A 25,706-nucleotide genomic window follows, 5' to 3' on the forward strand; every position below is an offset into this window, starting at 1 on the left:
AGATTTTATTATTATTTTTTTTAAGTAATCTCTATACCCAACATGGAGCTCGAACTTATAGCCCCAAGATCAAGAGTCGCATGCTATACTGACTGAGCCAGGCATGCGCTTCTTGGCAATGGTTTTGAAATAAAACCAAAATACCATCAGTTTTAACTACGAGTATATGCACCACACACACACCCCCTAACCTATACCTGGAGTCCCAGGAGTTCATCAATTGAAGTCTCTGGTTCCGCAGGGTTGCTCTCTGTTTGCTTGGGCATTTGTGCAATATTGTTGTCGCTGTAATACAGAAAGGAAAATTTTAACCAGTCTCTCAAAATTAGGTGAAAACGATTAGGCATCATCAACACACACACAGCTTACCTTGTCAAAAATTTATTAATGTTTTCTGCAAGCTTTTCTTGAAGAGATTTGTTACTTAGTATTTTTTCTCGTGCATTTTCAATAACCATTTGCTGGAAAAGAAAATCAATATTAGTAAAAGAATAAAGGAGAGCTTCTAGTGAACAGACGCTAGCTAGTTTTAACAAATCTAGGTGGAAATTCAGAAGTTACAGTGGGTGGCTACCATTGTATTCATGCTCGAATACTACACTTCACAAGTGTTTTCACAGATCCTTCACCAACTCTTCCTTCACTGATTACAAAACACAGCTCCAAACCCATACTTTTCATACAAGGTTTTTAAAAAGCTGATGCTAGTAAAATGCCCTATTATGTTGCATAATCCAGCATCCACAATGTATTTACAGGTCCCTAAACACAGCACTGCTTCTTACTTGGTACATCTGCACCTGCTACCTATTCTAAATGGACGGTCTCCTCCTCATACATTTTACTACTCTCTATCCCAAGGCAATTACCCTGCAGTTTTACAGAAATACTGTAACACACAAATGCTACACACACACACACACACACACACACACGTAAATACCAATATTTTAAAACTTAGGAATATCTCAGACTGCAAAGCTTGGTAAGGTCACTTACTTTTTCTACTGCAAATGCATTTGGATCCTGGAAATTCCTTATCGTTGAATGAGGCCCAGATAAAGTGTTACTTTTCCTCTGAGATTCACTGAAACACATTTCAGAGCTTGTCTTTTAAATAGTATAAAAAACAGATTCAATGATAATTATATATATAGATATAAATCTTAAGATCATGGAAGAACAGGTATTTTCCCTCTTTGTGGTAACAACAAAGCTTTGGCTAGAGTAGAAAACCATTCTACGCTTGTATTAACAAGAAATAAATCTCAAGTCCAGCTTCACCACTTACTATGTGGTCTGTAGCAAGGTAAGTGTTTTTTTTGTTTTTTAAAAGATTTTATGTATTTATTTGACAGAGAGAGAGACCACAAGCATGGGGAGCAGCAGGTAGAAGGAAAGGGAGAAGAAGGTTCCCTGCAGAGCAGAAAGCCCAGTTCTGACTATTTGACCTACTTTATAACAGGGTAAGATCAACTGCATTATTGGGTTTATTAAAGAATTGAATAAAATGAAGTATATGTAAAAACTATTAAAAAAATTTTTTTTTTGAAATAGGAGAGAATCTTTTTTTTTTTTTTTGCAGTTTACTATAATTGTTAATATCTTTCTTGGCAATTTTTAAAAATTTAAATTCAATTAATTAACATATTATATATTATTAGTTTCAGATGAAGAGTTTGGTGACTCAGTCTTAAATAACACCCAGAGCTCATTACATCATGTGCTCTCCTTAAGGCCTGTCACCCAGATACTCCACCTCCCCACCCACATCCCCTCCAACAACCCTCAGTTTGTTTCCTAGGATTAAGAGTCTCTTATGGTTGGGGCGCCTGGGTGGCTCAGTGGATTGAGCCTCTGCCTTCGGCTTGGGTCATGATCTCAGGGTCTTGGGATCGAAACCTGCATTGGGCTATCTGCTTGGCGAGGAGCCTGTTTCCTCCTCTCTCAATCTCTGCCTGCCTCTCTGCCTACTTGTGGTCTCTCTCTCTGTCAAATAAATAAATAAATAAATAATCTTAAAAAAAAAAAAAGTCTCTTATGGTTTGTCTCAGTCTCTGATTTCATCTTGTTTTATTATTCCCTCCCTTCCCCTATGATTGTTTTGTTTCTTAAACCCAAAATAAGACTGAGATCATATGAAAATTATCTTTCTGATTGATTTACTTCCCTTAGCAGAGAGAATCATAAGCAGGCTCCAAACCCAGCACAGGGCCCAACATGACCCTGCAATCACTACCTGAGCTGAAATCAAGAGTCGTACACTTAATCAACTAAGCTACCCAGGTGCCCCTGTGTACAGACTTTATAAAAAAGCCAAGGTTTTTTTTTTTTTTTTTAAAGATTTTATTTATTTATTTGACAGACAGACAGCACAAGTAGGCAGAGAGGTAGGCAGAGAGAGAGAAGGAAGCAGGCTCCCCGCTGAGCAGAGAGCCCGATGCGGGGCTCGATCCCAGGACCCTGGGATCATGACCTGAGCCGAAGGCAGAGGCTTTAACCCACTGAGCCACCCAGGCGCCCCAAAAGCCAAGGTTTTTATAAAGGTTAGATACTGTTATAGTTGTTTGATTATTAAAACAATAAAGGCTGAGGCAGCCTTGAATGAGAGACAACCAATTTTAAAAACTCTAACAAAAATATCCATGGCATGGCAGTTTTAAGAAATCAGAAAAAGCATTTAAAAACTATTATCTCTCTTTTCTGAAATACCCTTCAAACAAAGACACATAGATTAAACCGGAAAGAACTCTGCTCTCTAAGACTCCCTGAAAAAATTTCTGACTTTAAGACTTGAAATACGTGTTTGTGGAAATGCTAGTATTATTCCTATTTATTTAAAAAATAACAATCATTTAAAAAAATCTGAGATACTACCAATTTTAAGACATATTTTTATCTACTATTACAAAAAACCACTTCCAATGAAAGAGTAATAAGCCACTGATTAGAAGATACAACCTGATTTTAGGGAAGTTAAAATGTGAAAAAAAAAATGCACTTAAGAATGGATATAATATAAACAGCCTGAGGAGCTGAATCCATTCCTGTTACTTTATTCATAACGTAAATATGGTGGTGTAATTCTTTAATTTTAGTGGTTATCAGAAACTCATCCTTTCAAAATGCATTTACCTTTTGCGTCTAGCTGGAGACAAGACTGTGGTCTGCGTTTTCTTTTCCTGAGGAGTAGGAATGATATTTAAAGCCTCTCCAGCTGTATTTCAAGAAAACAAAGCATTAAGTCAAGGACACAGAACAGTTTTCTAAGTGTGAATTAATGGAATAAGCAGCATTACAAAATGACTATTATTTTTTATTAAACTCAGCATATACTGAATGCTTTACTATGTGCTAGGCACTGTAAAATAAGATGAGTAAAATACACTATGACTTCAAGTTTTATACAGTACAGGTACAGGACAGTCTCAATAAAAAATAACGTGGAAGGACAGAGGAACTGCTTCGTGTACACTACAGTGTGTGTATACTAAGTGCTTTGACCCAGAGGTGTAAACAAGGTTGGAGGAAAGATGCAATTGAGGAAGGAAGTAACTGATGGTGAAAAATTTTAGCTGCACAGAAGAGAAAGAAGACTGGTCTAAGAATTCTGTAAGAGAGCTGGCTCCTGAATTTTTATCCCAACGCTGTTATTAACTAGCTTTTGCTCCTTCCTATCATGCGTTTTCAATAGTTTCAAGTATACAACAATCAAGATACACTGCTTGGTGTCTTAAGTTCATGCCTAGCTCTCAGCTTCACAGAAATAGGAGGGATTTGCAATATGCAGAGATGGGGGCGTACTGGAGGAACATTCCTCACTACAGAACAGACTCGCATGAACAAAGTTATGGAGGTCAGATGTACTGTGTATTCCTTTAAAATCAAACAGAACAAGAGTCTTTTCTATCCTGTGATTAGAAGAGAAATAAGAATTCTAGATTAAAATGTCTCATTAAGTATAGCAATATGCTTACTTGAAGGCAAACCTACCCAAAATGTGTTCTACTTTCAGGCTTGTCTTTTTTTTTCCTATAATTTTATAAAATGAGTATAGAAGTGCAGCATATCATCGATTCATATGATCAGACTAAAAACAAAATTTCAGAGAAGAAAATTTAAACTTACTGGCAGCTGTGTCTTGTGACTGTGAATGGTTGACCACTAGAAAATTGGACCTCAAAGGCGCTGCAATCTGGCCAGCTGGCCGGATAACCTGCACAGCTGCTGGAGGAGGAGGAGGAGGAGGAGGAGGAGGAGGAGGCGGCGGGGGAGGAGCAGTAGCGCACTGTCCTGAAAGATACGCTAAAGTCAGCAACTCTGAATTCATGGGAGCTGCTTGAGCCGCAAGCCTTCTCTGTCGTTTGATTTCTGCAATTCCACTTCTTGTTCGGACTGAAACACATGAGCATTTAAAAGGTTAACTGTCAGAGTACTCTGGGCAATTTTAACAAGTCTATGTAATACTCCTACTATTTAACATGTGAAATCTACAGATTAGGAAAAAAAAAAAACCCTTAAAAGTATCAACTAAGTTTATGATAAAATTACATAATTTCCTGTGAAACAAACTGAAGTGAGTACAGCTGCCCCGTGTACAGCACAGGGGTTAAGAGCACCGACTCTGTACTTTTGAGAATGCAACTTAGGACTCCCCCGAAACCCAAGAGCCTACTGTTGAACAGAAGCCGTGCCAATAACCAACAGCTGACTAACACATATTTGGCACATTATATTGTGTTCTTATAATAAAGCAATGTAGAGAAAACAAAATGTTAATAAAATCATAGGAAGGGAAAATACATTACACTCCTGTATTTACAAAAAAAAGGTATGAATAACTAGACCCACGCCATTCAAAGCACTGTGGTTTGAGAGTCATCTGTACACACAAACTTTATAAATCTATGAGTGTATTTCTTCTGCAATAATTCATACTGATAATACTTCTACAAATTAAGAAACAAACCTATGAAGTGAGAATTAAGAAGATGTGAATAAATGAGAACCAATGAGAAAAAATAGGGAGTATTTATTGCTTATTTCTGCAATAAATGAAAACACTTCCTTTTATGATAGTAACTGTACTTAGAAGAGCAGTAGTTTAAACAAAATAGATACTTAGCACAAATGTACTGTTTATTTTTTTTTAAAAATTTGACAGAGAGATCACCAGTAGGCAGAGAGGAAGGTAGAGAGAGAGGGAGAGGCAGGTTCCCCTCTGACAGAGAGCCCCATGCAGGGCTTCATCCCAGGACCCTGAGTTCATGACCTGAGCCGAAGGCAGAGGCTTAACCCACTAAGCCACCCAGGTGCCCCCCCACAACCAAAATATACCGTTAATGAAAATGTCCATTTGACAGTTTAAGTTTGAAGTAATTCTGAATGTTATTTATAGTTTAAAATTGAATACCAACCTCTCTGATTAGCAACAAACCCTGGGGAACTTTGCATGCTCCTAACAAATAAAACAAAATAGTTAGACATTAAAAAATTTCTGCTGCCAAGACATATTCTAATTTAGTAACAGTCAGACCTGAATAAGCAGAATGAAAAGGTAATAGATCTCTCTCAGACAAAAAAGACAAGCTTATTTTTTTGAGGGGTGACCAAATCTTACTTGCTTTAGAAGTGGCATGTAAGCACTCACGCACATCTGACTTTAGCCATCAAGCTTCTATTCAGTGCAGTATGCATTGGAGAGCTTTAACATCCCATTAAGGATTTGACTTGACTTTAGGAAGTAAATGTATTTAAGAAAGCTATGTATAAAATTTTATAGTTATTACTTTTACCACTAGAGATATCTTCCCAGAGAAATTGATTTCACATAGGACTCTATAAATACTTAAAAATCCCTAAGTTAATTTATTAAATTTATCAAATTTATTACTATAAAACTCTATTCTATCCAGCCTCTAATAAGAGAGCAAAGCAAACATACAGCTCACAATATAAGGTGATTCTCCCTTTATAATGGTTACCCAATCACAGACACTACTATCTTCCTGGGAAATCTGATGAGTCTCTACCAACAGGAACAACAAAACTTACCAAACTGATTAAGCATTTTTTTACAGAAAAGATTTCTTATTTGAGAGACAGAAAGAAAGAAAAGCAGACTCCTCGCTGAGCAGAGAGAGAGCTTGATGTGCGCTTGATCCCAGGACCCTGAGATCATGACCTTGAGCCAAAGGCAGATGCTTAACCGACTAAGCCACCCAGCTGTCCCTGAATAAGCATTTTTAAGAAGCACCAATCAACCTGGAGAATAACTCGCTAAGAGCCTTTTATTTTTATGTAGTATCTTGTCAATAAGATATCTCAGTAACTTATAAATATTTACAGGTATTAATTAAATTTTGAATGTCTTTTTTTAGAAACTTTTTAAAAAATATATTTATTTACTTGACAGGGAGAGAGATCACAAGTAGGAAGAGCGGCAGGCGCGGGAGGGGGGAAGCAGTTTCCCTGCTGAGCAGAGCCTGATGTGGGGCTCAATCCCAGGACCCTGGGATCATGACCTGAGCTGAAGGCAGAGGCTTTAACCCACTGAGCCATCCAGGTGCCTCTGAATATCTTTTTTAAAATTTTTCTAAAAAATTTTATTTATTTATTCAGAGAGAGAGACTGAGCAGGGGGAGAGGCAGAACGGAGAGAATCTCAAAATCTCCCTGTTGAGGCGGGAGCCCAAACCCCTGACCTTGAGATCATTCTGAGCAGCAATCAAAAGCTGGATGCTTAACTGACGGAACCAACCAGGTGCCCCAGATTATCAATGTTTTTGAAGATTATTTGAAAGAGAAGAAATCAGTTGAAAAGGGGGGAAAAAGGTAAGACTATCAAATAAGATGTAGTACAAAGCTGAACAGAAAGCATTTGGAGTCATTTTAGCAGTTTAAACTGAGAAAGGAAATTGAGGAGGGTGTGTCTGTGTGTGTGTGTGTGTGCGCGCGCGTGTTAAAGATTTATTTTACAGAGAGAAAGGGAGCAAGTGTGTGTGTGTGTGTGTGTGTGTGTGTGTGTGTGTGTGTTAAAGATTTATTTTACAGAAAGAAAGGGAGCAAGAGCAGGAGGCACAGAGGGACAGTTCCAAGCAGATTCCCTGCTGAGTGCAGAGCCCTGAGTGGGGCTTGATCTCACAACCTGAGCTGAAACCAAGGGCTGGATGCTCAACCGACGAAGCCATCCAGGTGCCCCGAGAACCTGCTGAATTTATGTCCGGTATTCACTGGTAGCTCTGGGAGAAAGGGTAGAAAGTTCCAGTTTTTATACTAGATTCTAGAGTTAAATAAGAGATGTTATAACTGATACCAGTAAGGACTGGCATCCAAGGACGCCAAAACTGGCATTCCAAGGCCATGACCTAGGTAAACGGTGGGCACTGCTACCATGAGGAAATTCTCAATTAAAGATTCAAAAAGTAGAATTATTATTCAAGCTTGTTTCTTTATAGGGCATGAACCAATGAGGCATGAATTCAACACATCAATTCTTTGCATGAGTAATGAAGATGAAACTATGTGAGGGAATTCATACAAGACTGGCATTAGATTTGTATTCTAGCCAGAGATCTGCCTCTAACTTGCTATGGGAACCTGGAAATGTCATTAAACATCTGTAAATCTCAATTTCTTTCTTTTTCTTTTTTTTTTTTTTTTTAAAGATTATTTATTTATTTATTTGACAGAGATCAGAAGCAGGCAGAGAGGCAGGCAGAGAGAGAGAGGGGGGAAGCGGGGTCCCTGCTAAGCAGAGAGCTCCATATAGGGCTCAATCCCAGGACCCTGAAATCACGACCTGAACTGAAAGGCAGAGGCTTAACCCACTGAACCACCCAGGCGCCCACCTCCCCCCACTTTTTAAAGACTTATTTATTTGCTAGAGAACGAGCAAGTGGGAGTACAAACAGGGGTAGCAGCAAGCAGAGGGAGAAGCAGAGTAAGGGGTAGTAGCAAGCAGCCTGATTCGGGACTTGATCCCAGGACCCCGGCATCATGACCTGAGCTGATGGCAGCCACTTAACCAAATGAGCCACCCAGATGTACCTCAATGTCCTGATTTCTAAAGATTTTATTCAAGTAGGCATTTTATGGCAAATTATTCCAATAAAAACCAAATGAATATCAATAATCTCTAGGGTAAATTTTAAAATTAGATCAGTATCACAGAAATGCACTGTGTAGGTCATAAGAAGATTTAAACCTGAATAGCTTCCTACATGTGTTTGTGTTCCAAAATCATGCATGTTCTGATAAGCTTACTATACAGGCTTTTTATTACCTGATCTGAGAAAGTGTATGGTCTAACTTCTTCCATAGAGATGACATAATTGCTGGGACATCATTTGATGTTTCTAGATCATAAGAAGAAAAGTTTCTTAATTTCACCCCTTGATTTAGACACAAAATGAACAAAGAAAACAAACTTTTCTTTCAGCTGTTGAAATGTTGGAAACTAAGAAATAAGCCTCTTTTGTAATATAACCTGCAAAGCTATAAATGAAATTGCCTTCTTTTCTTAAGCCATTGAGTATCAGATGCAATAGGAGTGGAAATGGAAATTTCTAAAGCCTCTGAAGTTTTTATAGATTAACTTTATACCGTCTTTGTATTAAAAAAAAAAAGACAATTTTTTAAAATGATTATTAAGTAATCTCTGCTTTCAACATGGGGTTCAATCTCACATCCCTGAGATCGAGTACGGCATGCTCTACCAACTGTGCCAGTCAGGTGCCACCCCAAAAAGACAAACTACCTTAAATACATTCTATTTGACCTCATGTTTTATTTGAAAGTTAATAATCTGATTTATAATAAATACCATAAAGGTTATGCAAACTCCTTTGACTATGGAAATTATTTTTTTACAACCAATGTTTTTATGTCCATATCACTGTGACTACTCAGCAACCACTTAATGAAAGCACCACCAGTTACTATTTTTAGGAGTTACAGGTAAAATTCCTGGGAATGGATTCATTTTTTAAGGATAGGCTCTAAAAGCCCACAGTGATAGGAAGCTTCTAGAATATTTAAAATCCTTACCATATACCTTTGAAAAAACTCAAACCAGAGAAAGCTACCCAACAAAAAAATGGGACTAAACCTTTGTATTCCAGTAGCATATTCTTTTTATTGTTGTGATCTTGGAAAAGTTATATGGCTTCTCCAATTCTCAGTTTTCTGACACTTAAAAATGATCTTAATAATCAACCTGTAACTGGGTTATTTTAAGGACTGAAGTAAAACTAAGGAAAGCATATAGCACAAAACTGTCTAGAGACAAAAACTCAATAAATAAATAGATAAGCATCTTTCCTTTTTTTCAGTGTTATTATTTTATGGTTAATTCTTTTTTTAAAGTTGTTAATTATAAAATTTATCAGTATTAGAGAATAAAATAATTTTAACTTCTTTCCTAAAACATTAAGTTTGACAAGTATTATTTTACATTTTGGTAACTATAAACCAGAATTTTATGACTGGTTCCTGTGTTGAGATTTAGACAACCAAGACCTTAAAATTAAAAATTTGACTTGAAATTCTGTAATACACAGCAATGCCTGTTCACCAGTTTAGATATCTAGACTTATGAGTTTTATTTTTTAAGAAAATTACTTTATTATATTTGTTAGCATTCAGATTTTTGCCACACATTTATCAATCAATATCAACTTAAACTAATTAAATATTTCCCAGCAAAACTTATCTCATCACAACTAAGACAAGCTTTCTTTTGGCTATTAAGAAGCATTAATAGCCTTTAAAATTTATTTCTAATTAAAACAATTAGAGAAATACTGTATAAAATAGAAAAGAATCCCTGGCCCTCAGTTCTTACCTTTTGCTTTCATAGCTACATATTCATTCAGAATTGTTGTCAAGTTTTTTCCAAACAAGGACTGAAAAGAAAAGGATCAAGCATTACAAAAATTGTGCAATATTACTCATAATTTCTCACCATGAAACATTCACTGTATAAAGTTATAAAAGATCTGGATTTTTTGATGAAGAAAAGATTAAGGTAAGAACAGGTTATCAAGGGGAGCCTGGGTGGCTCAGTGGGTTAAGCCGCTGCCTTTGGCTCAGGTCATGATCTCAGGGTCCTGGGATTGAGCCCCACATCGGGCTCTCTGCTCAGCAAGGAGCCTGCTTCCTCCTCTCTCTCTGCCTGCCTCTCTGCCTGCTTGTCATCTCTCTCTGTCAAATAAATAAATAAAAAAAAAAAAAAAAAAAAAAAAAAGAACAGGTTATCAAAAATGAAGAGTCACTTAACTTAGGGGTTGCATGAAATCCGCAAGTCAAGAATCTTGCCTGTGTGAATAGGACACTATGACTATGTTTCATTAGCTAAGATAATCCAAAGGCAGAAAAGCAGTTTTTAGCTGCGGGGTAGGGATCCAGTCTTATAGCTCTTAATTTTTTTATCTTTAAAAAAAAAAAGTATTTATTTGACAGAGAGACAGCAAGAGAGGGATCACAAGCAGAGGGAGTGGGAGAGGGAGAAGTAGGCTTCCCGCCAAGCAGGGAGCTCGATTCATGGCTCCATCCCAGGACCCTGGGATCATGACCTAAGCCGAAGGCAGATGTTTAACAACTGAGCCATCCAGGTGCCCCCATATAACTCTTTAAAAACGGTAAGGACCCACTCCTAATTTGCCCTCCCTACCCTGAAAGCCATGTGAACCTGCCAAAAAACAAAGTGAAAAAAATCGCTGAGCCTAAGAGTTCTCAAGGATCGGCACCTTCCTATTTTCACCTCCATTGTCTCTGAAACTCATTTCCTGTTTCTCCTACTACTGAAGCGCAGGTTTTTATTAACTTAAATCTAAGGCCATAAGAATCTGGAAGGCTTACTTTCACACATAAAAGTGGACAGGTTAATTCTTAATTCGCAGAGTCATTTGTTGTGAAGAATAAGGATAGATGAAACATGTCTAAGACAATGTCTACCATAGGACAGGGAACCAGTTTCCTTTTCTTTCCTGAAGATTTCTACTTTGTTGTTTCTTAACTAAAGCCTGAAACATCTGGCGATTTGCTTAATGCTAACTTGGTCATTATGCCTTAATTGTAGTAGCTAATAATTTGTGAACAACTGGTATTGTGTCTCTCAAAATTCAGGTCAGGACATAGTGGAGAAAGTGACCATCTACTAAGCCGGGAAGACAGTCATCACCAGGAACTGAATTGGGACATTTTGATCTCAGACTTCCCAGCCTCCAGAACTGGGAGAAGATACAGGGGCTAGGTGTGCATGTAGCTACTGGGGGGGCCACCACAGCTGGGCCCTCACAGCAGGAAGAGCTACACAACCCCACAGACATGTTCATCCATGTAAACAAACACACCTATGTCTCTGTATAGATTTGTACAAATACATAGATCGTATTTCTTACTTATTATATTTATATATAGATTTGTACAGATACCAAATATGGCATCATAGTGATATCTCTATGATTAACTACAATATGACTATGATTCAATACCACAGGTTTTGTTCTTAGGCTTACCTTTATCTTCTTCCTCCCAGAGTCCTGGCTCCAGTTATATACAATAAGTTTCACTTATTTGCTGAAAATGGCTAATTTAGAGGAACTCAGAGGAATTTATTTAAGATTCATTCATGCTGTTGTGTCAATCAACAGTGTGTTGTTTTCTATTGCTTAGTAGTATTTGCTTCTATGGCTGTACCATAGTTTACCCCCTTATTGGCTGAAGGACAGTATGGTTTTTTTTTTTGGTTTTTGACCATCACAGATGAACATTAGTGTGCAGATTTTTATGTGAACGTATTTTTCAATTCACCTGGGTGTATGAGTGCTGGGTAACATGGGGAATGTATGTTTACCTTTATAAACAATTATCAATCTGTTTTCCAAAGTGGTGGTAATGGTTTTATGTTCTCATCAGCCACGAATGTGAGTTCCTGCTGCTTTGCATCCTTACTGCCAAGTATCTGACAGTTTAAAAAATTGTGTTTTATTTATTTATTTTTTAAAAATTTTATTGTTTGACAGAGATCTCAAGTAGGCAGAAAGGCAAGCAGAGAGAGAGAGAGAAAGAGGAGGAAGCAGGCTCCCTGCCAAGCAGAGAGCCTGATGTGGGACTCGATCCCAGGACCCTGACCTGAGATAAAGACGTGAGCCGAAGGCAGAGGCTTATCCACTGAGCCACCCAGGCACCCTAAAATTGTGTTTTAAATTAGCCATTCTAATAGATATACATTGGTATCTCCTTAGAGTATTCATTTGTATTTATTCCAGTAACAAATGATTTGGAGCATTTTTTCCTTTTGTGGAAGTTTTTTCCCATAAGCTTATGGCCATCTTCAGATTTCTTGCCCATTAATTTCATTAAAAAAAAAAAAAAGTAGCAGTTTTTGAAGATATTCTGGATATAAATCCTTTATCACATGTATGATAATGTAAATATTTTCTTCTAGCCTGTGGCTTGTCATTCTTGGAACAGTCTATTGTAGGGCAAAATTTTTTAAATTTCTACGAAGTCTAATTTACCAATTTATCCTTCTATTGTCAGTGCTTTTGATGTCACATCTAACACTCATCACCAAACCCAAGTTCACACAAATTTTTTCCTGTGTTTTCTCCAAAAAATCTTATAGTTCTACATTGTACCTCTGGTCTATCTTTATTTTGGTTAATCTTTGTATGCGGCATGTGTAGAGGACCTTTTTTTGAATCTAGATGTCTACTTGTTCTATTTCCACTTGCTGATAAAATTAGTCTTTCTCCAGTGAATTGCCTTTGCACTTTTGTCAAAATCAGTTTTGTTTGTATCTACATTGGGATCTATTCTGTTCCACTGATCTAAGTGCCTGCCTCACCTTCCTCGAATGCCACTCAATCTTGATTACCAGAGGTTTGTTTTTTTAAAGATTATTTATTTGACAGAGAGAGAGAGAGAAAGAGACTGTGAGAGAGGGAACACAAGTGGGAGAAGGAACACAAGAAGCAGGCTTCCCACTAAGCAGGGGGCCTGATGCAGGGCTTGATCCCAGGACCCTGGGATCATGACCTAAGCCAAAGGCAGACGCTTAACGACTGAGACACCCAGGCGCCCCATGATCACCAGAGATTTTAAGTCTTACAATTAAGTAATGGGAGTCTTCCAACCCATCCTTTTAAAAAATTATTTGGGCTCTTTTAGTTCCTTTGCTTTTCCATATAAAATTTAGAATCACAGCTTGTTGCTATCTATAAAAATGCTTGTGGAGATTTTGACTGTAATGGATATACAGATCAAAATGGGGAGAACTGACACCTTAAGTGAACACAGTATGCTTGATATTCTTCATCAGTTTTGTTCAGGTTTCCTCCATAGATAAGCAGGTTGTCTGTGACAACTGAAATGAATCTAAGGAGACATGTTCAAAATAAGTTAACAAAACACTATGTCAAATAATGTAGCTCCAAAATATGTCCATTATATTCCAAATGATGCTCTGTTGGTCTAGTGATATTCTAAAAAGGGGACAATAAGATAACAAAACAGTTGTTTTTTATTTGTCTAAGTAAACAACCAGACATAGGAAAAAGTTGGGTTGCTACAAGATACCATAGAGCAGGTGGCTTAAATAACAGGCATTTCTTATTCTGGAGACTGGTGAGTCTCAAATCAAGGTGCTGGTCAATCTGGTTCCTGGTGAGGGCCAACTTCCTGGCTTCTAGACATCTCCCTTCTTGCTGTGTGCTCACACGGGATCCCCTCTGTCTCTTCAAGGAGAAAGATCCCTTTCTTCCAATTCTTGTAAAGGCAATAATAACTTCACAAGGGGCCCAACCTCATGACCTAATCTAAACCTAATTAATTTTCAAAGGCCCCACCTCTCAATACCACCACAGTGGTATAACATCATCAGTGGTTAGGGTTTCAACATGAATTTTGGAGGGACACAACTGTATAATCAACAGCACACAGAAAACAAATGAGCCCCAAGACAAGCAGTAGTGGAGCTAATTAGAACTGAGAGTGCTGGGGTTCCTGGGTGGCTCAATTGGTTAGGCATCTGCCTTTGGCTCAGGTCATGAACCTGGCGTCCTGGGATCAAGCCCCATATTGGGCTCTCCCCTGCTTATGCTGCCTCTCTTTGTCAAATAAATAACATCTTAAAAAAAAAAAAAAAAAAATGAGAGTATTATTTTTAAAAAAGGTTTTATTTATTCTCTTGACAGACAGCATGCGTGCACGAGAGAACACAAGTGGGGGAAATGGCAGAGGGAGAAGCAGGCTCCCCACCGAGCAGGGAGCCTGACGTGGGGCTCTATCCCAGAACCCTGAAATCGCAACTTGACCCAAAAGGAGACGTTTAACTGACTGAGCCACGCAGGTGCCCTGAGAGGGTCATTTTGAAACTGATTCGGAGAAGCCAAGTTTTGGCATAAATGTGTGAAAAGAAGAGCTGCCTTCTTTAGATCTCTCTAGCCACGCATGAATACTATCAAATCTCTACCAATTTTGATACTACCAATGAGCTGATGTTAAGACTGGTGTTTATAGTGTCTCATGTTGGTCAATGAGGAAATATTTCCCTTCAGGAACAAAGCACTCACCAGTAAGCAGGCTGGGATAAAACCTTCATCTGTACAATGTTCCGCATATTCTTTTAAATTTGAACTTTCCAAAATAAAAGTCTGGCAGGTAGAAGTGAGGTTTTCCTGTTGTAAGTAACCTAAATGAGAAACAGAAGGTCAGGTAATTCCAGTAATTTCTGTACTTTCACCAAAAGGCCACAGAAATGCAGTTACATATCAGAAATGGAACCTTGGGTGGAACGTGCTGGGTTTCTGCAGCCTTGCCCAGTGCCACTAGTTTGTGCTGCAGGACAAAGTAGTCTTTTTTTTTTTTTTTTTTTTTAAAGATTTTATTTATTTATTTGACACAGAGAAACTAAAAACATGCGGTATTTGATCAAGTAAATTAATGCACAGTAATGCTTGCAAGCGAATCTATAAGTAATGATAAGTAACAGGAAAACTAATAAAGAAATCATCAACGTTCTTCTACCCCATAACCTCTATACTGACCAGGCTGGCAATCACTTATAAAAGTAAGTTTCTGGATAATCACAAAACTATATTCTCCCAACGTTGCTATTTACTTGTTCATTTCACTTAACTGCCTAATGGTTTAAGAGAAAAATGAACAAAAGACCTGCTTTGAAGGAAAGGAAAGAAAGGCACTCCTTTGATTTTTTAATTTATGCATTTAGGAATCAAAACACTATTTCAATAAAACTTGAGCATTTACATCTAACTGACATTTACAGAACAATCTTATTTATCAGCGCGCGGTACCTGCACATCATGAATGCTTCATCTGACTTGACTAGCAGCCTATCCTTGGTTCTTTTGTTTCTTAGCATTATTGGTGTTTACCTAAATCCACAACTCAAAACAGTAGCATAGTACAGCAAGAACATTTGACCTGGTATCGGAAGGCCAGGTTCTTATTCTATTTGATTAAAATAAAAACTGTAATTTGGGGCAAAAAAAAAAAAAATGCACATATCTTCCAGGATTAAGGTGCTTCATGTGTAAAGCATCACACTTGCCTCGACTTGTGGATCAAATCTGGTGAAATTACTCCCTTGTGTAAAGCCCTGCAACCATTTCCCATAGCACTCAGTTTTAATTTCTAAATTCTGAGCAGCTTCAGCTGGAATGACAATATAAGGACTTCTAAAAATCCTCTCCTCCATAAAAGCAATGAGAACACTGGCACAAATTATTTAAAAAAGGAAAACTTTTACAGAACTCAGAAAATAACCAAAGTTTTAGAAGCATTTGAGAAAAACAGAAGATCAGACAGGGCTGGAATTTTTCCAAAGACCCATTCCCATTCCCAGACACTGTCATAATTTTTTTTTTTAAAGATTTTATTTATTTATTTATTTGACAGAGAGATCACAAGCAGGCAGAGAGGCAGGCAGAGAGAGAGGAGGAAGCAGGCTCCCCGCTGAGCACAGAGCCCGATGCGGGACTCGATCCCAGGACCCTGAGATCATGACCTGAGCCGAAGGCAGCGGCTTAACCCACTGAGCCACCCAGGCGCCCCGACACTGTCATAATTTGATCTGTGCGAAAATTATCGGAAAACCTCCACTTGCATGGCTGGTCTTTGAACTGAATCAGAATTTACCCTGTACAAAGAAACTTCTTTAAGATGTTTTCTTAAAACTATCAGCAGGAATTTGCTTACTACTACAGCTGCCTGTGACGAAGAGCGGGACAAACAAGCTAAACACACACAGAGCTGGGGTAGGAGCAGTCCACAGCAGACTCTCAAGAGCCAGGATATACTCATGGGCTATTAGAAGGGCATGCGCAAGCCGTGTACGTACTCAGAAGAGATCTGACAAGACCCTAAGCCCTCACCTCTGGCTGACCGATACAGCTGAGTGAGCAGGAAGTAAGGCTAAGGCAGAGTTGTCAACTGCTCAGCTGAATGGTGAAGCATGCCCAAACATACACACCAGCCCTTGAGCAAACAGTGGGAGACTGAGGGACTCCAAGCAATTAAAGAAAATAACTGGGAGCTGCTGGGGGGCTCAGTCGGTTAAGCGCCTGCCTTTGGCTCAAGTCATGATCCAGGTTCCTGGGATCCAGCCCCGAATGTGGCTTCCTGCTCAGTGGAGAGCCTGCTCCTCCCTCTCCCTTTGTTGGTCCCCATGCTTGTGCTTTCTCTCTGTCAAATAAATAAAATCTTAAAAAAAGAAAACAAAAAAACCCCCCCAAAAAAACCAAAGTCCAATCACAGAATATAAACTCAAAAGAATATCGATTCTACAGACTTAGTTCAGGCAGCAGTTCACAGCAACTGCTAAAACAACAGTAAAGAGCCCTAACAAACATGGGGGAGGCAGGAGAATCTTATTACAAGAGTGTCACATTGTATTACTTAAAATGTCTAATTTCCAGCAAAAAAATTCAGAGATATGCAGAGAAACAAGAAAGTATGTTTCATATACAGGGCAAAAATAAAAGCAGTCAATAAAAATCATCCCTAAGGAAGCCAAGAGTTAAAATTTTAAAAATCAGCTACTTCATATTTTAAAGATTTATTTAAAAGAAAAAAAAAGAGGAAGAGAAAGAGAGAGGAAGAGAAAGAAAAAGAGGAAAAAAAAAAGAGAAAGAGGAAGGAAGGAAGGGAGGGAGGGAGAGAAACATTAGTGCACACCCCACTGAGTGCAGAGCCTGAAGCTGGGCTCAACCTCTGAGATCGCCACCTGAGGGGAAACCAAGAGGTAGATGCTTAACCCTGCCTCACCTGGGTGTCCCTCAAATCAGCTTTTTTTTCTTTTTAAAGATTTTATTTATTTATTTGTCAGAGAGAGAGAGAAAGAGCGAGTGAGCACAAACAGGGAGAGCAGCAGGCAGGGGGAGAAGCAGGCTCCCTGCTTAAACTGACTGAGCCACCCAGGCATCCCCAAAATCAGCTGTTTTACGTAAGCTCAGAGGACTAAAGAAAACTATTTCTAAATATCTAAAGAAAGCTGTGAGAGCAATGTTTCATCAAAAAGAAGAAAAACACAAATTTTACAAAAAAACAAATAGAAATTCTAGAGTTGAAAAGTGAAACAACTGGGGCGCCTGGGTGGCTCAGTGGGTTAAAGCCTCTGCCTTCAGCTCAGGTCTGATCTCAGGGTCCTGGGATCGGGCCCCATGTCGGGCTCTCTGCTCTGCGGGGAGCCTGCTTCCTCCCCTCTCTCTCTGCCTGCCTCTCTGCCTACTTGTGATTTCTCTCTCTCTGTCAAGTAAATAAAATCTTAAAAAAAAAAGAAAAGAAAAGAAAAGTAAAACAACTAAAATGACAAATTCCCTAGAGGTGGACTCAAAAGCAGATGTGAAGAGGCAGATGAAAGAATTAGTGAACCTGAACACAGATCAAATGAGAGTATCAAGCATAAGGAATAAAAACAAAAAAGTATCAGAAAAAATTAACACACTTTGAGATGTGTGGAACACCATCAGTTATGCTGACATAAGCATAATCAAAGTCCAAGAAAAGAGACAGAAAAAGGCAGAAGGAATATTTGAAGAAATAATATCCAAATAAGGAACATCCAAAATTTTAGAAAACACATTGATTTATTTAGGAAGTTCAATAAATTCCAAGTAGGATACACTGAAAGAGATCCATACCTAGACACCTCATAATGAAACTGCTAAGACAAAGAGAATTTGCACAGCAGAGAGAAACAGCTCATGGCATCACAAGTGATCTTCAGTAAGTTTAACAGCTTTTTTCTCATTAGACACCACAGAGGCCACAGGCAGGGAGATGAGGCAAAGTGCTAACAACAACAAAAACTCAACCAAGACCAACAAAACCCCTTCAAAATGGAGACATTATACTATTCTTACATTAAAAATACAAAATGAAACAAAACCCAGAGACATTGTTGCTAGCCAACTTGCCCTTTAAGAAATACTAAAGGGAGTTCTTTAACTTAAAATCAAAGGACACTAGACATTGAAACAAATCCATGTTAAAAAAAAACACTAATAAAGGTAACTGTATAGGTAAACATAAAACAGTGTAAGTTACTTTTTGTTTGTAACTCCCCTCTGCTTTACATGACAACTGTATAGAAGAGTTAAATATAAATGTGGGTTGGTAATCATAATGATGAAGATATAATTTATATGTCCTTAAAAGCAAAAAGAAGGGAGAAGAGAAAGGAGTTACACAGGAGTGAAGTTTTTATACACTATTTAAATTAAGTTGGTATTAATCCAAATAAGACTATTTTAAGTTACTTGTAACCTCCAAGCAATCACTAAAAAAAAAACTCAAAAATAAAAAAATATGAAGGAAACAACAATTGTGGGGGGCACCTGGATGGCTCAGTTGGTTAAGTGTTCAACTTTTGTTTTTGGCTAAGATCATGATCTTGGGAGCCTGGAACAGAGCTCCACACAGGACTCTGGGCTCAGTGGGGAGTCTGCTTTAGGGTTCTCTCTCTCTCCCTCTGCCCCCTCCCTGCTCACATGCATGTGCTCTCTAAAATAAAAATTAAGGGAAAAAAAAAAAGGAAAAATAACAACAGAATTAAAATGGTAAATTGGATTTAACACACAATAAAGGCCGTAATAGAAGAGTAACAGAACAAGTAAACATAAAATACAAATCGACTACAAGCAACAGAATGGCAGGCAAAATCCTTACCTTATCAGTAATTACATTAAACGATAATGGTTTAAATAATAAAAAATTACAGACTTATAGAATGAATAAAAAATATGATTCAAGTACATGCTCTTGACAACACAATTTACATTCAAACACACAAATAGTCTGAAAATAAAAGGATGGAAAAAGATGTACCATTCATATAGTAACTAATTAGGAGCTGGAGAGGCTATACCAGTATCAGAAAAATTAAGATAAATATTGTTAGTAGAGACAAAAATAATGATAAAACATTCAATCAATCAAAAAGGTAACAATTACAAGCACTATGCATGTAAAACCAAGGTTCCAAAAAACATGAAGCTGATTAACAGAAGTGGAATAGGAACTAGAAAATTCACCAATAAAATTACAGACTTCAACATCTTACTTTCAGTAATAGACTAGAGAGCTCAATAAGTAAACAGAAGGCTTGAACACTATAAACCAACCAGACCTAACAGACATGTATAGTGTACTCCACCCAACAACAGCAAAATATACATTCTTCTTAAGTGCACATGGACATCCTCCAGGATGAACCACACATTAGGACATAAAGTCTCAATAAACTTAAAAAGAAATTATATAGAGTATGCTCTCTGACCACTAAAGACTAAAATTAGAAATCAGTAATAAGGGGGTGCCTGGGTGGCTCAGTCGTTAAGCACCAGCCTCCGGCGCGGGTTATGATCCCAGAATCCTGGGATGGGTCCCTCGTCTGGCTCCCTGCTCAGTGGGAAGCTTGCTTCTCCCTCTCCCACTCCCCCTCCTTGTGTCCCCCCCAATCGTCTCTTTCTCTCTGTCAAATAAAAAAACAGAACAAAAACAAAACCAGTAATAAGAAATTCACAAATATGCGGAAATTAAACACTCTCCTAAAAAAATCAAAGGATCAAAGAAGAAAACAAAAGGAAGGTAGAAAATATTTTGAGATAAACAAAAACACACATATTAAAACATACAGGATGCAGCTATAGAAGTGCTTAGTGGTATATTTATATTGTAAATACATTTATTTCAAAGATGAAAGATCTCAAACCAATAACCCACCCTTCCATTTTCTAAACTAGAAGGGCAAATTAAACCCAAAAGAAAGAAGAAGGGGCACCTGGGTGGCTCAGTGGGTTAAGCCGCTGCCTTCGGCTCAGGTCATGATCCCAGGGTCCTGGGATCGAGTCCCGCATCGGGCTCTCTGCTGAGCAGAGAGCCTGCTTTCCTCTCTCTCTCTCTCTGCCTGCCTCTCTGCCTACTTGTGATCTCTCTCTGTCAAATAAATAAATAAAATCTTTAAAAAAAAAAAAAAAAAGAAAGAAGAAAAAAGTTATCAGAGAAGAAAAATGAGAGAATTTAAATATAGAGAAAAGTCTATGAAACAAAAAGTTGATTCTCTGAAAAGAACAACAGAAATCGACAAATCTTTAGAGAGTCTGACAAAGAAAAAAAAAAGACTCAAATTCTGAAGTTCAGGAATGAAAGAGGGGACATTACTATCAACCTTACAGAAGTAAATTACATTATAAATGGATACTATAAACAGTTGTGTGCCAACAATTCAGAAAGCTCAGGTGAAACAAATATTTCTTAGACAAGACATGAACTAAATCAACTCAAGAATATACAGAAAATCTGAATAGACTTAGAACAAGTACAGATTGAGCTGTAATAAATACTCTTTTCATAAAGAAAGGCCTAGGATCAAATGGCCTTAGTGGTGAATTCTATCAAATGTTGAAAGAAGTTTCACCAATTCTTTTAAAAAAAAAAAAAAGAGAGAGAGAAAGAAGCCACCTCATTTCAATCGCTGATACTTTTAATAATTTGATACTAAAACCAAAGACATCGCAAGAAAACCACAAACCAGTATCCCTTATGAAAAAGCAAATGTAGTAATTTTTAACAAAATACTAATGAACTAAATCTATTAACATTTGAAAATGATAATACACCATGACCAAGTGCAACTGTGCCAAAAATGCAAGACTGGTTCACTAAAACAAAAAGAAATCAATGATTACATTGATTTATTAAAGTGAACTGAGTAAAGTTGCCCGAATACATTGTATTAGCAGAATAAAAGACAAAACCATGTTATTATCTCAACACACATAGAAAAAAATCATGTCACAAAATCCAACACCTTTTCATGATAAAAAATGAGACTATAAGGGAATTTCTTCAACCTGATAAAGGCATTTATGAAAATCTCACAGCTTACTTAATATTCCAAGGTTTAAGAGTCAAAGCTTTGCCCACAGGATCAGGGACAAGACCATGCCTGCTCTTACAATTTCTATGCAACACTCTACTAGAAGTTCTAGTTTAGCAATTAGGAAAGAAACTAAAGTAAAAAGCATCCACACTGGAAAGGGAAAAAAACCCTAACGTCCTCATTTGCAGATAACATGAAATCCTAAATAGAAAATTCTAAGGAATCCATGTACACACAGAAAAACTATTAAAGTCAATAAATGACATCAATAAGGCTTCAGGATATGAGATGACTTTGCAAAAATCGGCTGCATCTCTATATACTTACAACGAACAACCCAAAAATGAAATTTAAAAAAACCAATTTCATTTACAACAGAATCAAAAAGAATATTTAGGATTAAGTTTAACAAAAGGAGTGTATGATCCTACTAAAACCTAGAAATATTACTAAAAGATATTAAAGAAGACTAAATAAATGGATAGACCTCTCTTGATTATGTATTAGAAGAGTTAATGTTATTCAGTTGTCAATATTAGATTCGACACAATTCCTATCAAAATCTTAGATGCCTTTTGAGCAGAGATTAACTGATCCTAACTATCATAGGGAATAACAAGGGACCCAGAGTAGTTAAAACAATCTTGAAAATGAAATCTTACACCTACCCACTTCAAAACATACTACAAAGCAATGGCAACCAATGGCGGTACTAGCATAAAGGATAGACATATGGATCAATGGGACAAAATTAACATTCCAGACATTTACAGTCAATTGATTTTCAAAAACAGTGCCAAATCAGCTCAATGGGGGAAATACTAGTCTTTTCAACAACTGGCGCTGGGAGAACTGGATACTCACATGCAAAACAATGACATTGGACTAAAATAATTAAATTACACCTCATACCAAATATAAAAATTAACTAAAAATAGATTAAATGTACAAAGGTAGGAGCAAAAACTCTTAAAAGTCTTAGAACAAAACATGGGTGTAAATCTGATTATGTAGGATTAGGTAATGGTTTCTTAGGACATCTAAAGAACAAGCAACCAAAGAAAAATTAGATAAATTGAAGTTCATCAAAAGTAAAAACATTTGTGCTTTCAAGGATACTACGTAGGAAGTGAAAAGACTGATGGAAAGGTGCCTGGGTGGTTCAGTCAGTTAGGCATCTGCCTTCAGCTCAGGTCCTGGGATCAGGCTCCCTCTCAGTGGGGAGCTTGCTTCTCCTGCTTCTCCCTCTCCTCCCTTCTCATACTCACTGCCCATCTCTGTCGTTGTCTCAGTCTCTCTCTCTCAAATAAACAAAATCTTAAAAAAAAAAAAAAGACAAGACGATGGACAAAATGGAAGAAAATATTCCCAAGTCATCTATCTGATAGGAGCCAGAATCCAGAATACATAAAGAACAAATCAATAAGCATTTAAGAAGAGGCTCAACTTCTTTGGTAAATAGGAAGATGTAACATCAAAACCACAATGAAATGGATCAATTCGTAACCACTAGGATAACCAGAATTAAGAAAGTACTGGCAAAGATCTGATGAAACTAGAAATCTCATACGTTGCTGATAGGAATATAAAATGGTGCAAAATCATTCAAAAATCACTTGGGAAGTTCTCCGAAATATTAAATACAGAATTACCACATGACCAAGTGATGCTACTCTTAGGTACATATCTAAGAGAACTGAAACAGTATGTCTAAACAAGACTTGTACATGAAATGTTCATAGCATTTTTCTTAATAGCCAAAAAGTGGAAACAACCACGCAAAAAAAAAAAAAAAAAAAAAAAAAAAGGGCAAAAAGTGGAAACAACCCAAATGTCCATCAATGAATGGACAAAATGTGGACTGTCCATATAGTGGAACATTATTAAGCCATGAAAAGGAAGTAACTACTTCAACTTGGTACAACACATATGAATCTTGCAAACAAATTTTTATAAGTCAGATCAGAAGGTCACAAATTGTAGAATTCCATTTACATGAAATGTCCAGAATAGGGGAATCCACAGAAACAAAAAGTAAATTAGCAGTTGCCAGAATTTGGGCAAAGGGGGCAAATGGGAAACAGGTCTGGGGTTTCTTCTGAGGATGATGGAAATGTTCTGGAATTAACACTGTGGTGATGGTTGCAAAACACTGTGAATACACTGCCTATTGTGTAAATATAGTGAAAATCAGTGAATTTTACAACTTGTGAGATGTGAATTGCATCTCAATGAAAAAATGTAATCCTAAATTCTTCACGTTATACGAAGCTCTACCTGTTTTGCATCCTAATTTCTTCTCTAGCCTTTTCTCATACCATTCCGTCTCTCCCAGACTAACTGGTCTTTCTATTCTGCAAATTCACGTATGCTCTGATATCAAGACCTTCGTATACTCCATTCCCATTGCTTCAGCTGCTTATTATCTTAACCTAGCTAATTCCAACTCATTCCTCAGGTCTAGGGTTAACTACCACTCCCGCAGAGATTTTTTTTTTTGCATCCTCTCAGTATGTGTCATACGCCTCTTACCAGATACTAGATTCCCTTAGACCTACCATTGTAGTAGACTTAGCTTAAGGCTGATACAATACTCCAGTATTTAACTACTAAAGCAATCATTTATGTCTCTTGTCTTTAAAATTATATGGTTCTACTCTTTTTCACCTAGAACTGTATCTTTAACCAGGTCCTCCACATCAAAAAACTACTTAGAGCGCCCATGGAGTCATAATATACGGAGATTATCAAATGAAAGGGCAAGAAAATTGTCATTCCATTTTAGGAAATACCCTAGCTGAGATCTGGGAACCAACTCACCACTTTCTACTTATAGTTGATGAATCAGTTTTCCAACAGCTTGCTCACTAATGCTACAGAGAGAAACAAATATACAAACAAAAAACCAAAGATACTGTCCTTTGGAATAGGGGAAGACATTTAGAAACCATAATATACCTTTTATCTCATATACTATTACTCCAGTATCCCCATCACTGATGAGGTGACATCATCTCAAATATGAAATTAGATCAAAGATAGATTGCTATTTTCCCTCTTTTTATTTTTCACAAATAACCCAATATAAACAATTATAATTCTACAGCCGGCTGAGAATAAATCATTTTTATGATGGTTTACTTTCTAACAGTTACATTATTTGGAATAAGTCAGCTGCTACTAAGATTTCACCAATACAGAAATTTATAATGTATATGAACCACTGGAGTCACTTTGGAAACAGGGCAGCTGGAGTTTTTTTTATAGGTTTCAAAATTTAAAATGAAGATAAACAATTTCTTTTCATGGGAGAGTTTCAAAAGGACTAAGCACCCCAGATGTATTCATAATCACTTGAGACTTCTAACAGGTGGTGGTATGAAATCAAATTCCTAATGTGGATTTTCTGTAGACCAAACATTCTCAAAAATAAGACAGAACTAAAGGGATGAATTTGGTACAGAAGAGGGAAGGAAACAAAGAGAAGATCACCCTTTTAATGCATAAATCACAGATGTGTATGCAATATATGAACAGTGTATTTGTGATATTAAAGTATCATATGGGGGATCAGGGGGAAAATCCTAAAATACTCCTTAAGGGTGTAACAATAAAATAAGGTTGAGAAACTGCTCTAGGCAGAACGTAGACAGAATGAGCCTTTCTCAGAAAAAATATGGTCATTAGTGCTAGCTACCCTGGCCTAGGATTATCACATACCAAGCAGTTTATGACTTATCATAAGACATTATACTTGAGTACACACTTGAGAAAAGGTTTTGTTAAGAAGCTGGATTACTTCTATAAAGTGTTTAAAAATTATAATGCATCTTAAAACAGTAATATCTAAGTATTTATCTTCTGCTCTTAAAAAACATGCCCAACTGTGGGCAATCTAGAGATCCCATTTTAGATTAGACTTGATGTGTTCTGCTTTACTTTTAGAAAAATAAAACAAAGAGCTAAAGTTAATAAACCAACAGTGGAGACAAAATGAAATACTAAAAATAATCCAGAAGAATGCAGGAAAAAAAGAGCAAGAAACAAAAGGGACAAATAGAAAACAAATGGCAAGATAATAAATTCATTTTTTAAAAAAATTAAGCCTATGCCCAACGAGGGGCCTGAACTCATGAACCCAAGGTCACGAGTCCCATACTTTACCAATTGAACCAGACAGGCACCCCGAGATAGTAGATTTAAACCTAATTTAGCAACCCTACTTTAGTATTTACTCAAATGAAACATGTCCACACAAAAACTTATAAGCAAGGTTGTAAACATTTTATAAGTTT

The 25,706-nt window shown here is 37.2% G+C and overlaps 1 protein-coding gene across 9 annotated transcripts in view; it reads right to left on the reverse strand.

The window, feature by feature from the left end:
- Window positions 1-25,706, reverse strand: part of LOC116599439 (protein NPAT) — a 68,015-nt gene that overhangs the window by 35,022 nt on the left and 7,287 nt on the right. For 8 of the 9 annotated variants that reach the window (XR_004289376.1, XR_004289374.1, XR_004289375.1 and 5 more), the window contains exons 2-10: window positions 14,579-14,697; window positions 9,844-9,904; window positions 8,284-8,356; window positions 5,418-5,458; window positions 4,129-4,395; window positions 3,136-3,217; window positions 1,000-1,087; window positions 370-461; window positions 198-285 (exon numbers count right to left, since the gene is read on the reverse strand). Coding sequence is in view for 4 of the 9 variants with exons in the window: in XM_032359272.1 (XP_032215163.1) it covers window positions 198-285; window positions 370-461; window positions 1,000-1,087; window positions 3,136-3,217; window positions 4,129-4,395; window positions 5,418-5,458; window positions 8,284-8,356; window positions 9,844-9,904; window positions 14,579-14,697 (911 nt within the window). In the remaining 5 variants the exon portion in view is untranslated. The remainder of the gene's footprint in view (window positions 1-197; window positions 286-369; window positions 462-999; window positions 1,088-3,135; window positions 3,218-4,128; window positions 4,396-5,417; window positions 5,459-8,283; window positions 8,357-9,843; window positions 9,905-14,578; window positions 14,698-25,706) is intronic. The other variant, XM_032359273.1, reaches the window with a different exon arrangement.

Source organism: Mustela erminea, chromosome 9 (genome assembly GCF_009829155.1).
Source record: "Mustela erminea isolate mMusErm1 chromosome 9, mMusErm1.Pri, whole genome shotgun sequence".
Taxonomy (NCBI): Eukaryota; Metazoa; Chordata; class Mammalia; order Carnivora; family Mustelidae; genus Mustela; species Mustela erminea.